General features: G+C 43.8%; 1 protein-coding gene across 1 annotated transcript in view; it reads left to right on the top strand.

Moving 5' to 3' along the window:
• The window catches only part of LOC129815392 (seizure protein 6 homolog), a gene marked incomplete in the record, with an annotated part of 245,557 nt that overhangs the window by 201,062 nt on the left and 31,131 nt on the right, over positions 1-13,364 (top strand). The window contains 2 exon segments of the mRNA XM_055869177.1: positions 5,307-5,492; positions 10,446-10,614. Coding sequence (XP_055725152.1) covers positions 5,307-5,492; positions 10,446-10,614 — 355 coding nt within the window.

Raw genomic sequence — 13,364 nt, 5'->3', positions numbered from 1 at the left:
ATTATTTTACTCAGTGACATGTCAGTCCAAAGGCATGTGATTAGTATGGCCTGCCCTAATGCCAAAGTGGTGGTCAAACCTAGCCACCACTGCCACTAGTGATAATCCTTTTTCCGCTTTGGCTCTGTGCATTAATACCTATTGATCCTTGACTGATAAAGTGGCAATGGTCATTGATGAGATAGGATGTCATTCAAACTCCCATTACAGCTGTCACTGATGGCAGAGATCAGGACCACATTTCCAGTTGTTTCCCTCCTCTTTCCCCCCTATCTTCTCTCTCTTATGGGGCTGAATAACCAAGGACATTACCTCAGCATCTGTTGCCTGAGGCCCCACCATCAGCTAATCTGCCTCTGTGTTTACTGTGGTGCCATTACTTGTAATAGCAAAACAATCAGGCTTTATGGCCCTCTACGATGAAGTACAATGGAATGGAGGCTGCATCTAATTTAATTCTTAGGGGATTGTCTCCGCCTGCAGCATCCCCACTGTACAGGCTCAACAAATATGAAATGGTGGTATGATAATGGCAATAACTGGGCTCAGTGGAGCCAGTGATAAAGTAAGAATTCAATGGATGACCTAGGGCAGCTGGACTCTAACTCTGCATCTCATTGATTTACTCCAGAGAGAGAAGACTGGCTGGCTGGCTAGCTGCAGCTGCTTCATCATGGTGGAAATGTTAGTGTAGGAGAAATCAGTGTGCTATTTTTATTATAACCTATGCTAGCACACCGAACCTTAAGGCATTTCTTAAGGAGGTGGTTTGTAATTTAAGTTGTATGTGTTGAAATTTCATTGGTATTTGATTAATAATGGTTCAACAGCTGGAGGACAAAACTTGGTTTGTTGGGCCTTCAATACGGTGTTAATAAGTCTGAACCGCATTCCGAGAGACAAGCCTTTATAAAACCATTGTTTCTCTACGCTTACAGAGAGTCTTGTTAGGCTATGAGAGATATCTAGAGTATAATTTCTTGAATGCAGTGTCGCAAGCAAATCATTTTCTCTTTATCAGTTCTGTGCTGTTCCTGTAGCATTAATGTAAACAATAAATGATCGTCTTGAGTGACACATGTTATTGTTTACTATTGCCCCCCTTGAGCAGTTGTTGATGTGCTGAGGCAGCCAGGTAAGATAATGATTTAACATACTATTACAGCTTGGAGAGTTATGTACAGAGTTGTGTACAGGTTTATGAGGGCATCCTGGGATAAATCATAGTTGCTGCACACTTTAACACCGACTTTAAACCACATGTGGTACATCAAATACACTAAACGACTTCCTGCAAAGTATGCCACACTGCACAATGGTGTCAAAAAGTACAATGATGTATAGTACACAACATGAAGAGAGCTAAAGTGAATCCTTAGTAAATAGACAGACACTAAAACCCCTGCCTCTGTCAGTCTTATTGAGTTTGATTGCTGGGGGAGAGCATCGTCTACTTTCAGCACTAATATCCAAATGTCTTCTGGCAGGCAGGGAGAGGGGTTGAAATTAAATTGCCTTCCAAAGTGTACTTTTCCTTAATGCCTCGTGTCGGGCGGCAGAGGGCTGTAAAACTGTTAGCTTTAATGTCGATTTTCATATGCAGCCATGAGAAGAAAGGGAAATAAAGAGCAGTGATTATACCATTTGAATGGGTTCTGGAATGCTTAAACGTTTTATGTTGCGACAGCGTAATGCTCCCGTGCTCAGTCTCTGCACACTCAACCCCCACAGTGGTTGTCTCAGGTTCAGCATTCTACACTGTGCCTTTTATTCCCATGTCTGGGGGAGCAGAAGGAGGAGGAGGTAGTGACTGGTCTACAGCAGGAGAGCAAGAGTGTGAGCTGAGCTGAGAGCTTTGTTTGAAATATTTCCACCTGCGTGTTGACACAACCTAACAGCTTATTTTCACTCCGACTGTTCCTCCAAATCATATTAATGAGTAAAGGATTGAGTCAGACATACTAAACAGTTGGGATCCTCCACAGGGTCCTTGTCTTTGCTCTCTGTTTTCGAAAGCTGGCTGTCACACTTAGCCTACTAGTGCTTAAGGCTCTGTAGACACAGGCTATTTAACAGCTTTGTTATCCTCAAACTATTCACAAATGTTGTTATTTAGAAACAGCAATCAGATGAAACAATCAGATAAAACACATTCTTGGTATCATCACACCTACAGATGTAGGATCTTAATTTGAGCCAGTTTGCTACAGCAGGAAAATAATCATGCAGCAACAGGAAATATGAATTATTATGTGGATTATAATCCATGTACATTTTTGTAGGGGGTGATGCATTTTTCATATGGAAAAACTTCAGAAGCCTTTTTAAATCTCAAATACATTACAAGTTTTACATTTCATGCATTGCAGTAAAGTTCCCCTGCAACAGGATGATCAAATGAAGATCCTACATCTGTACAGTAGATCTCTATGAGTTAGGCAAGAGACAGGCATTGTTACTATATGTTTTTATTTATTTTTCATATATTTTTTCACCTTTATTTAACCAGGTAGGCCAGTTGAGAACAAGTTCTCATTTACAACTGCGACCTGGCCAAGATAAAGCAAAGCAGTGCGACAAAAAACAACAACACAGAGTTACACATAAACAAACGTTCAGTCAATAACACAATATAAAAATCTATGTACAGAGTGAGCAAATGAAGGAAGGAGTTAAGGCAATAAATAGGCCAATAGTTACGAAGTAATTACAATTTAGCAATTTACACTGGAGTGATATATGTGCAGACGAGGACGTGCAAGTAAAAATACTGGTGTGCAAAAGAGCAGAAAAACAAGAACAAATATGGGGATGCGGTAGGTAGTTGGTTGGATGGGCTATTTACAGATGGGCTGTGTACAGCTGCAGCGATCGGTAAGCTGCTCTGACAGCTGACGCTTAAGATTAGTGAGAGCGATATAAGTTTCCAACTTCAGTGATTTTTGAAATTCGTTCCAGTCATAGGCAGCAGAGAACTGCAAGGAAAGGCAGCCAAAGAAAGTGTTGGCTTTGGGGATGACCAGTGAGATATACCTGCTGAAGCGCGTGCTGCGGGTGGGTGTTGCTATGGTGATCAGTGAGCTGAGACAAGGCGGGGCTTTACCTAGCAAAGACTTGTAGATGACATGGAGCCAGTGGGTTTGGCGACGAATGTGTAGCGAGGACCAGCCAACAAGAGCATACAGGTCGCAGTGGTGGGTAGTATATGGGGCTTTGATGACAAAACGGATGGCACTGTGATAGACTGCATCCAATTTTCTGAGTAGAGTGTTGGAAGCTATTTTGTAAATGACATCGCCGAAGTCGAGGATCGGTAGGATAGTCAGTTTTACGAGGGTATGTTTGGCAGAATGAGTGAAGGAGAATTGGTTGCGAAATAGGAAGCCGATTCTAGAATTAACTTTTGATTGGAGATGCTAAATGTGAGTCTGGAAGGAGAGTTTGCAGTCTAGCCAGACACCTAGGTATTTATACTTGTCCATATATTCTAAGTCAGAACCGCCCAGAGTAGTTATGCTAGTCGGCCTGGCGTGGGCAGCGAACAGTTGAAGAGCATGCATTTCGTTTTACTAGCATTTAAGAGCAGTTGGAGGCCACAGAAGGAGTGTTGTATGGCGTTGAAGTTCGTTTGGAGGTTTGTTAACACAGTATACAAAGAAGGGCCAGATGTATACAGAATGGTGTCGTCTGCATAGAGGTGGATCAGAGAATCACCCGCAGCAAGAGCGACATCATTGATATATACAGAGAAAAGACTCGGCCTGAGAATTTAACCCTGTGGCACCCCCATAGAGACTGCCAGAGGTCCGGACAACAGGCCCTCCGATTTGACACACTGAACTCTATCTGAGAAGTAGTTGGTGAACCAGGCAAGGCAGTCATTTGAGAAACCAGGGCTATTGAGTCTGCCGATAAGAATACGGTGATTGACAGAGTCGAAAGCCTTGGCCAGGTCGATGAAGACGGCTGCACAGTACTGTCTTTTATCGATGGCGGTTATGATATCGTTTAGGACCTTGAGCGTGGCTGTGGTGCACCATGACCAGCTCGGAAACCAGATTGAATAGCGGAGAAGGTATGTGGGATTCAAAATGGTGGCGATCTGTTTGTTCACTTGGCTTTCGAAGACTTTAGATAGGCAGGGCAGGATGGATATAGGTCTGTAACAGTTTGGGTCTAGAGTGTCTCTCCCTTTGAAGAGGAGGATGACCGCGGCCGCTTTCCAATCTTTAGGAATCTCAGATGAAACGAAAGATAGGTTGAACAGACTAGTAATAGGGGTTGCAACAATGCTGGCGGATAATTTCAGGAAGAGAGGGTCCAGATTGTCTAGCCCAGCTGAGTTGTAGGGACCCAGATTTTGCAGCTATTTCAGAACATCAGCCGTCTGGATTTGGGTGAAGTATGTTAATGCTTTATCTTACACCACCTCTGTCTGTCACCATTATTTTAATTTAGGTCTAGTGTTGTTAAAATTATATTTTTGCTTCCATGGTGTATTTTCAATAAATGCAAGGTTTTGGTGTTATCTGCACTGGACCTCAAGAACATAATTTCAGAGAGAGAGCATGCTGCGCCAGTGAGGCAGAGCAGAGCAGAGAGGGCCTGCGCTCCGACAGACAGAAAGGCCTGTTATATAGCGCTCATTAAGGACATGGTTAGCTCAATCCATCATCCACACCAACTAATGATTGCTACCATACATCCCATGTAGCACCATCCGTTTAAGGACAGGGACAGGGACGCAAAGGAAGTTGAAGCCCATTCATCTTGCTGCGCTGGACTCACAGCGCTTTGACAACTGGTACAGAGACAATTCTTCTCCACACTATCACATTAAAGTACCAGCTCTGAAATGGAACTGATCTACAACTCTACTTTTACCCTGTACACCAAACCTAAATCTCCGTGCCATAGCTGTGTGTGTGTGTAGACTTTGCAGCACACTGAAACTCATTAGCGATTGCAGACATGTCACAATCTATTTGCAGATGTACTTTTAAACTGCAATTAATTGGAGTGGAATATTTATAACCCAAGTAGAAAACTGATCAAAACAGCCCTGCTCGACCCAATTACAGTACATTCTTCATACACAACATGTACTCTGTGTGTGGGTGTGTGTGTCTACACTGTCCATTGATTTACTGTATGCATAATTCAAGTGAAATGGTAGCACTGAGATAACAACTTATTCCACTTCGAACAACCATGGTGAAAAAATTCACAAAGAGAAATAATATCAAACCGTTCATCACTGATTAAATCCCCTCCCTCCCTCCCTCCCTCCCCTCCCCTCCCTCTAGCCTTCTTGCTGAGCTGTGCCTTCCCTAAGGAGCCAGCCAACGGGGAGGTATCAGTGACTCACCTCCATGCTGGGGGAGAGGCCTACTTTCAGTGTCTGACCGGCTACCAGCTGCAAGGCCCCACCATGCTCGCCTGTCGCAACGCCACTACACCTTACTGGAGTGGCAAGGAGCCAAAATGCCTGGGTAAGAGACAACAACACTGCTTCCTTCCTGCCAAACACACACACATACACACAGACACATATGCACAGACACACACACAGACTTCAGCTCATCAACTTCCTGGATCCATTCATCTGCTTACTGAGAACCAATGGGAAATTATAGTAACCCCTCAGAGAACACCACAGAGACTGACAACTGAGGAAAATAACATTTCAGCTGAATGATTAAAGTAATTAAACTCAGTTTAAATGGACTGGATGTTATTTGGCACCAACGGCCCAGAGGTTAATTGGGGTTTATTGTGTGCTCTATTTGGTAGGCCTATCAGGTGTTTGGCTTACTGCTGTGTGACTTTAATTCTCTCTGTGTAACCCGCATCCCCTGCTATTCAGGCTGTTTAATATAAATCCAGGGTTAAGGGCAATAGTGCAGTTGTAAACAAACATGCCCTTGTTACTTCAGCGACTAACATGTCTAGCCTACTCTTCTTCACAAAGAGTGTTTCCCAAAATAGTTGCATAGTATGGGGAAATAGTACATGTTCATATATGAATAGCAGGCCTGTGCCCTGTGGTACACATTTTTGTCATAAGTCATGTCATAAGAAAATTAAATGTTTTGGTCGCACTCGCACACCGATTCATTCCCTCCACACTACATATTACTCTGTTCCATTCATGGATTTGTTCATTAAATGTTACTACAAAAATGAATCATGGTAAGCAATTAAATCGATACGATTAAGCTAAAATCAAAATAAATGCTTACCTTGTTTCCCTTGCATACTACCAAGGGGGTATCTTTTTCCAGGGGGCGCAAGGTGTGTCAAACATAGGTGTGTTCGAAAGTTCAATATTTTAATCAGAGCCATATATTTAGAGAGTTTGGCTAACTTTTAGATGTTTTTGTATTTGTCTAATTCTAAACATACAGTCACATAGCATTATTTAAATATTACCCATGTACTGTTAATGGGGTGCTAACATAAAGGAGTTAAGAACGTAAGCTCACTCCACAGTTAGGTTTAAACGTTGATATTTTTGGATAGCTCATATGGTTGGTACGTTGTCAAGGACGGTGGTCACGTGTGTCTGCAAGCAGAGGATCAGTAGTTCCAGTCCGGGATGGGGACAGGGACAGGGAAGATATACTGTTAGTTCCAGTCCGGGATGAGGACAGGGACAGGGAAGATATACTGTTAGTTCCAGTCCGGGATGGGGACAGGGACAGGGAAGATATACTGTTAGTTCCAGTCCGGGATGGGGACAGGGACAGTGAAGATATACTGTTAGTTCCAGTCCGGGATGGGGACAGGGACAGGGAAGATATACTGTTAGTTCCAGTTCGGGATGAGGACAGGGACAGGGAAGATATACTCTTAGTTCCAGTCCAGGATGGGGACAGGGACAGGGACAGGGAAGATATACTGTTAGTTCCAGTCCGGGATGGGGACAGGGACAGGGAAGATATACTGTTAGTTCCAGTCCGGGATGGGGACAGGGACAGGGACAGGGAAGATATACTGTTAGTTCCAGTCCGGGATGGGGACAGGGACAGGGAAGATATACTGTTAGTTCCAGTCCGGGATGGGGACAGGGACAGGGAAGATATACTGTTAGTTCCAGTCTGGGATGGGGACAGGGACAGTGAAGATATACTGTTAGTTCCAGTCCGGGATGGGGACAGGGACAGTGAAGATATACTGTTAGTTCCAGTCCAGGATGGGGACAGGGACAGGGAAGATATACTGTTAGTTCCAGTCCGGGATGGGGACAGGGACAGTGAAGATATACTGTTAGTTCCAGTCCAGGATGGGGACAGGGACAGGGAAGATATACTGTTAGTTCCAGTCCGGGATGGGGACAGTGTGAGCTGTGAGCTGAATCAGTGTGAGCTGAATTTTTTTCCAGGGGGCGCAAGGTGTGTCAAACATAGGTGTGTTCGAAAGTTCAATATTTTAATCAGAGCCATATATTTAGAGAGTTTGGCTAACTTTTAGATGTTTTTGTATTTGTCTAATTCTAAACATACAGTCACATAGCATTATTTAAATATTACCCATGTACTGTTAATGGGGTGCTAACATAAAGGAGTTAAGAACGTAAGCTCACTCCACAGCTAGGTTTAAACGTTGATATTTTTGGATAGCTCATATGGTTGGTACGTTGTCAAGGACGGTGGTCACGTGTGTCTGCAAGCAGAGGATCAGTAGTTCCAGTCCGGGATGGGGACAGAGACAGGGAAGATATACTGTTAGTTCCAGTCCGGGATGGGGACAGGGACAGGGAAGATATACTGTTAGTTCCAGTCTGGGATGGGGACAGGGACAGGGAAGATATACTGTTAGTTCCAGTCCGGGATGGGGACAGGGACAGGGAAGATATACTGTTAGTTCCAGTTCGGGATGGGGACAGGGACAGTGAAGATATACTGTTAGTTCCAGTCCGGGATGGGGACAGGGACAGGGAAGATATACTGTTAGTTCCAGTCCGGGATGGGGACAGGGACAGTGAAGATATACTGTTAGTTCCAGTCCGGGATGGGGACAGGGACAGGGAAGATATACTGTTAGTTCCAGTCCGGGATGGGGACAGGGACAGGGAAGATATACTGTTAGTTCCAGTCTGGGATGGGGACAGGGACAGGGAAAATATACTGTTAGTTCCAGTCCGGGATGGGGACAGGGACAGTGAAGATATACTGTTAGTTCCAGTCCGGGATGGGGACAGGGACAGTGAAGATATACTGTTAGTTCCAGTCCGGGATGGGGACAGGGACAGGGAAGATATACTGTTAGTTCCAGTCCGGGATGGGGACAGGGACAGGGAAATATACTGTTAGTTCCAGTCCGGGATGGGGACAGGGACAGGGAAAATATACTGTTAGTTCCAGTCCGGGATGGGGACAGGGACAGTGAAGATATACTGTTAGTTCCAGTCCGGGATGGGGACAGGGACAGGGAAGATATACTGTCCCGGACTGAATCAGTGTGAGCTGAATCAGGAGGAAGCGGTGCTTGCTAAAAGCAGCCTGACATCTGTTATACTAGCATGGCTTTCATAGTATTTTGAAGTGTCATGTAAATGCATCATGATGCCCATTCTAGTCATTCATGTATTACACTAATATGATTGCCATAGAATGTTGTAGGGCAGCGGTATTCAAAAAGCAGGGACCACATTTTCTTAATAATCACATCAACAAATAACCTTCAATTCAATACATTTACTCAATAAAATTGTACTTTTCAAATGTCTAATCTTTCTCAAAAGCGTTTTGTGTGTTGTACCATACAGCCCCCCACCCCACCCCCACCTCTCTGATTCAGAGGGGTTGGGTTAAATGCCGAAGACACATTTCGGTTGAATACATTCAGTTGGACAACTGACTAGGTATCCCCCTTTCCCTTTCTATAAAATAATCTGTACTCTACATTTTTTGTTCCAAATTATTTTGTTTTTGTGATTTGGTTTATATGCCAACCCCACGGTGACCCCGACTTTGAATACCACTTTGTGGAGGGTCATGTAAATGCATCATAGTACAGAAACCTCAATGGCCCAACTCTTTAAATACATGGCTCTGGTTTAAACCAACCCTGAATGCTGAATTACGATTGGACAATATCAGGCGCATGAGCAAAATCCAGACATTCCAAGGATCCCACCTAAAACAAAATTGTCCTGTTGTAGCCAGACATGGAAGGGTGTGGCTATACTTCCTGCTTTATGACCAAATTGCTGTCAGTAATGATTGAGGCCTATAGTTTATGTTGTTAGTGTTCTGACTTATGTTGCTCTTCGTCCTGTTTATAATTTGTAAATCTTGTAAGTGGGCCTAATTAAGGCAACTATTTATATCCACTTTGCAAATAATAGCACTCAGCGCGACGTCCTACCTCAACATGTAACGCCCATGCCTCCCTTTATAGTAATGATACAAGCAACTTTTTGCCCAGTGGGTTAGGCCTATGGTGAACTTTTACAACATGTCAGTCTAGCATCCTCATTCAGGCCCAAAGTTGATTGGTTGTGCTGAGAGGCCTGGTCTGTTGGTGTCTGATTACCAGTATGGGGAGAGGGAGCAGTGCTATGGAGACGAGACCGGGCTAAACCAGCCCATTTGGACCTAGCTACACTACACTAATTAGTAGTGGGCTGCATGACTATCCTTCACCTGCTCTCAATTAGCACCGTCTCTTCTGCCAGCCTCACTCTCACTCCCTACAGCTGTTCTGCACTGATACTGTTCTGCTGCTCTGCTCTCCTCACTAGTTGATCACACACAGATAGAGTCAGTCAGTCAGCCAGTCCCATAGAGATAGATAGAGGACTCCAGTGGCCAAAAGCCCATTTTAGCATGGGCAGCACCATTGAGGACTTTCACCATTTTGAAGTAGTCAACTGGGTGAGACTTCCTATGGGTAAAGGAAGGATCATATAATTCCATCCAGGTCATCAGGAGGGATCAGCCAATTAATTATATTCATGAGCAAACATTCCATACCTGCAGGTAGCAGTAGATCGGCCACTTAGGCTTTATATCTGTTCAAACAACACACTCCAGGTGGCAGTATGCACCAAAATAGTAGAAGAAGAAAATTGACTACTTCAAAATGTAGATGGCCTCAGTTGCGTTGCCCATGCTCTCACAAGCACCATAATGTGACAGATACAATGTTGGTCCTTTAACTATCTCTATGGTCAGTCCCTGGTGAGACCTATTCGCCAGACCACTGCACAGCTCCAAACATTCTCACTCTCTTTCAGCACAGGGATGGAAATGTTCTTCCTCCAAACCCCATGTACTGTGATATTACTCAGCAAAGAGAGAGCAGAAAACAAATATTGTTTTTGAAATTAAGGGACATTTAAGCTGTTTAATGTCTCTCTTTTTCTCTCTGAGTTTTACCCTTTCCCTCCATCTCTGTCGATCTCCTTCTCGCTCTTATCCAATCCATTTTCAATGCAGCTTCCTGTGGTGGGATGATAAAAAATGCCACGTTGGGCCGTATCATCTCTCCTGGTTTCCCTGGCAACTACAGCAACAACTTGACTTGCCATTGGGTCCTGGAGGCTCCTGAAGGCCATCGGCTTCATGTTCACTTTGAGAAAGTGGCTTTGGCTGAGGATGATGACAGGTAGAGTACACAGACAGCTGGATGGAAGCAGATTGGGAGTGTGTGTGTGTGTGTGTGTGTGTGTGTGTGTGTGTGTGTGTGTGTGTGTGTGTGTGTGTGTGTGTGTGTGTGTGTGTGTGTGTGTGTGTGTGTGTGTGTGTGTGTGTGTGTGTGTGTGTGTGTGTGTGTGTGTGTGTGAATTTATTTGTATTTTTACAGGGACAATGCACATTAATCAACGTTTCAGTAAAAGTGCCAGTTTAGCCAGTCGGCTAATTTTCAACTGCAGTTCCTGGACAGGTTATTCAAAACAATTACAATAACAATACAGGAAAACAATGAGCAGTGAGCACATGCAGAACAACATAGGACAAGCAACACGTAGCATGCAGACAGAGCAACATAACATAAAAAGCAACAAAACAAAATATATAAAAGCAACTAGTGTTTCCACACCACAAGCTTCAGACAACAGGTTGAAGTTGGTTATTAGAGTTACCTTTTTCACCTGCTTTTTAAAGAGAGGTTGGAATCAAATATGATGCCAAGGTACTTAAAATCGGATACCACCTGGATCTTCTCCCCTGACACATAGACATCTGGCTCAGTGGCATCAGTTGCCCTCTTTGTGAAGAACATGCAGACTGTTTTTTTCACTTTGAGATGCAGACACGAGTCCCTGAGCCAATTTGTAACCTGGACCATTACAGTAGTGAGTTCTTGTGCAGCTTGTTGTTTGCTCTTTGCATGCACATATATCACTATATCATCTGCATACATTTGAACTTCAGACCCAGTACAAACAGAAGGCAGATCATTCATGTACAGGCTGAACAGGAGGGGCCCCAGTATTTCCCTTGGGGCACACCCACATCATAGCTGAGAATGGGTGACAGCTCATTGCTCACTCTGACACGCTGGGAACTGCCTTCAAGGTATGATTTCATCCATCTCAAGGCATCGGGGAAAAGTGTGTGTGTGTGGGGGGGGGGGGGGGGGGGGGTGGGGGGGCGTGCGCAATGGTGGGGCGCTTTCATTTGTTGCTAATTAGTTGCCAGTTGGACTAGATGCAGTGCCTTCCGGAAGTATTCACCCCACTTGGCATTTTTCTTATTTTGTTGCCTTACAACCTGGAATTAAAAAATATTTTTGTGAGGTTTGTATCATTTTACTTACACAACATGCCTACCACTTTGAAGATGCAAAATATTTTTTTATTGTAAAACAAACAAGAAATAAGACAAAACTTTAGCATGCATAACTATTCACCCCCCCCCCCTCCCCCCCCCCCCATGTCAATACTAAGCTTGGCACATCTAGCCACTGGGATTTTTGCCCATTCTTCAAGGCAAAACTGCTCCAGCTCTTTCAAGTTGGATGGGTTCAACTGGTGTACGGCAAACTTTAAGTCATACCACAGATTCTCAATTGGATTGAGGTCTGGGCTTTAACTAGGCCATTCCAAGACACTTAAATGTTTACCCTTAAACCACTCGAGTGTTGCTTTAGCAGTATGCTTAGGGTCATTGTCCTGCTGGAAGATGAACCTCCGTCCCAGTCTCAAATCTCTGGAAGACTGAAACAGGTTTCCCTCAAGAATTTCCCTGTATTTAGCGCCATTCATTATTCCTTCAATTTCCTGCCGATGAAAAACATCCCCACAGCATGATGCTGCCACCACCATTCTTCACTGTGGGGATGGTGTTCTCGGGGTGTTGAGAGGTGTTGGGTTTGTGCCAGACATAGTGTTTTCCTTGATGGCCAAAAAACTACATTTTAGTCTCATCTGACCAGAGTACCTTCTTCCATATGTTTGGGGAGTCTCCCACATGCCTTTTGGCGAACACCAAACATGTTTTGCTTATTTTCTTCTTTAGACAATGGCTTTTTTTCTGGCCACTCTTCCATAAAGCCCAGCTCTGTGGAGTGTACAGCTTAAAGTGGTCCTATGAACAGATACTCCAATCTCCGCTGTGGAGCTTTGCAGCTCATTCAGGGTTATCTTTGGTCTCTTTGTTGCCTCTCTGGTTAATGCCCTCCTTGCCTGGTCCGGGAGTTTTGGTGGGTGGCCCTCTCTTGGCAGGTTTGTTGTGGTGCCATATTCTTTCCATTTTTTAATAATGGATTTAATGGTGGTCAATGGAATGTTCAAAGTTTCTGATATTTTTTATAACCCAACCCTGATCTGTACTTCTCCACAACTTAGTCCCTGACCTGTTTGGAGAGCTCCTTAGTCTTCATGGTGCCGCTTGCTTGGTGGTGCCCCTTGCTTAGTGATGTTGCAGACTTTGGGGCCTTTCAGAACAGGTGTATACATACTGAGATCATGTGACAGATCATGTGACACTTAAATTGCACACAGGTGGACTTTACTTAAATAATTATGTGAGGTTTGAAGGTAATTGGTTGCACCAGATCTTATTTAGGGGCTTCATATGAAAGGGGGTGAATACATATGTACACACCACTATTACGTTTTTTTTTTTTTTTTTTTTTTTTTAAACAAGTTGTTTTTTTCCGTTTTACTTCACCAATTTGGACTATATTGTGTATGTCCATTACATGAAATCCAAATAAAAATCTATTTAAATTGCAGGTTGTAATGCAACAAAATAGGAACTTTACTCCATATATTGCTCAAGGACATGTTTGCTTAGGCTAGGCAACTAAATCCCGTATGTGAGTGACTTGGATGGAATTGATACGGCTTTATGTCATTTCAAATCATTAACTGTATTCCCTCATGCAAATTAATTGCGGGACTACACAGG

This window comes from Salvelinus fontinalis, chromosome 2 (genome assembly GCF_029448725.1).
Source record: "Salvelinus fontinalis isolate EN_2023a chromosome 2, ASM2944872v1, whole genome shotgun sequence".
In the NCBI taxonomy this organism is placed as follows: domain Eukaryota; kingdom Metazoa; phylum Chordata; class Actinopteri; order Salmoniformes; family Salmonidae; genus Salvelinus; species Salvelinus fontinalis.
The sequence above is the reverse complement of the archived record's forward strand: the minus strand, read 5'-3'. Positions and strand labels throughout refer to the sequence as shown.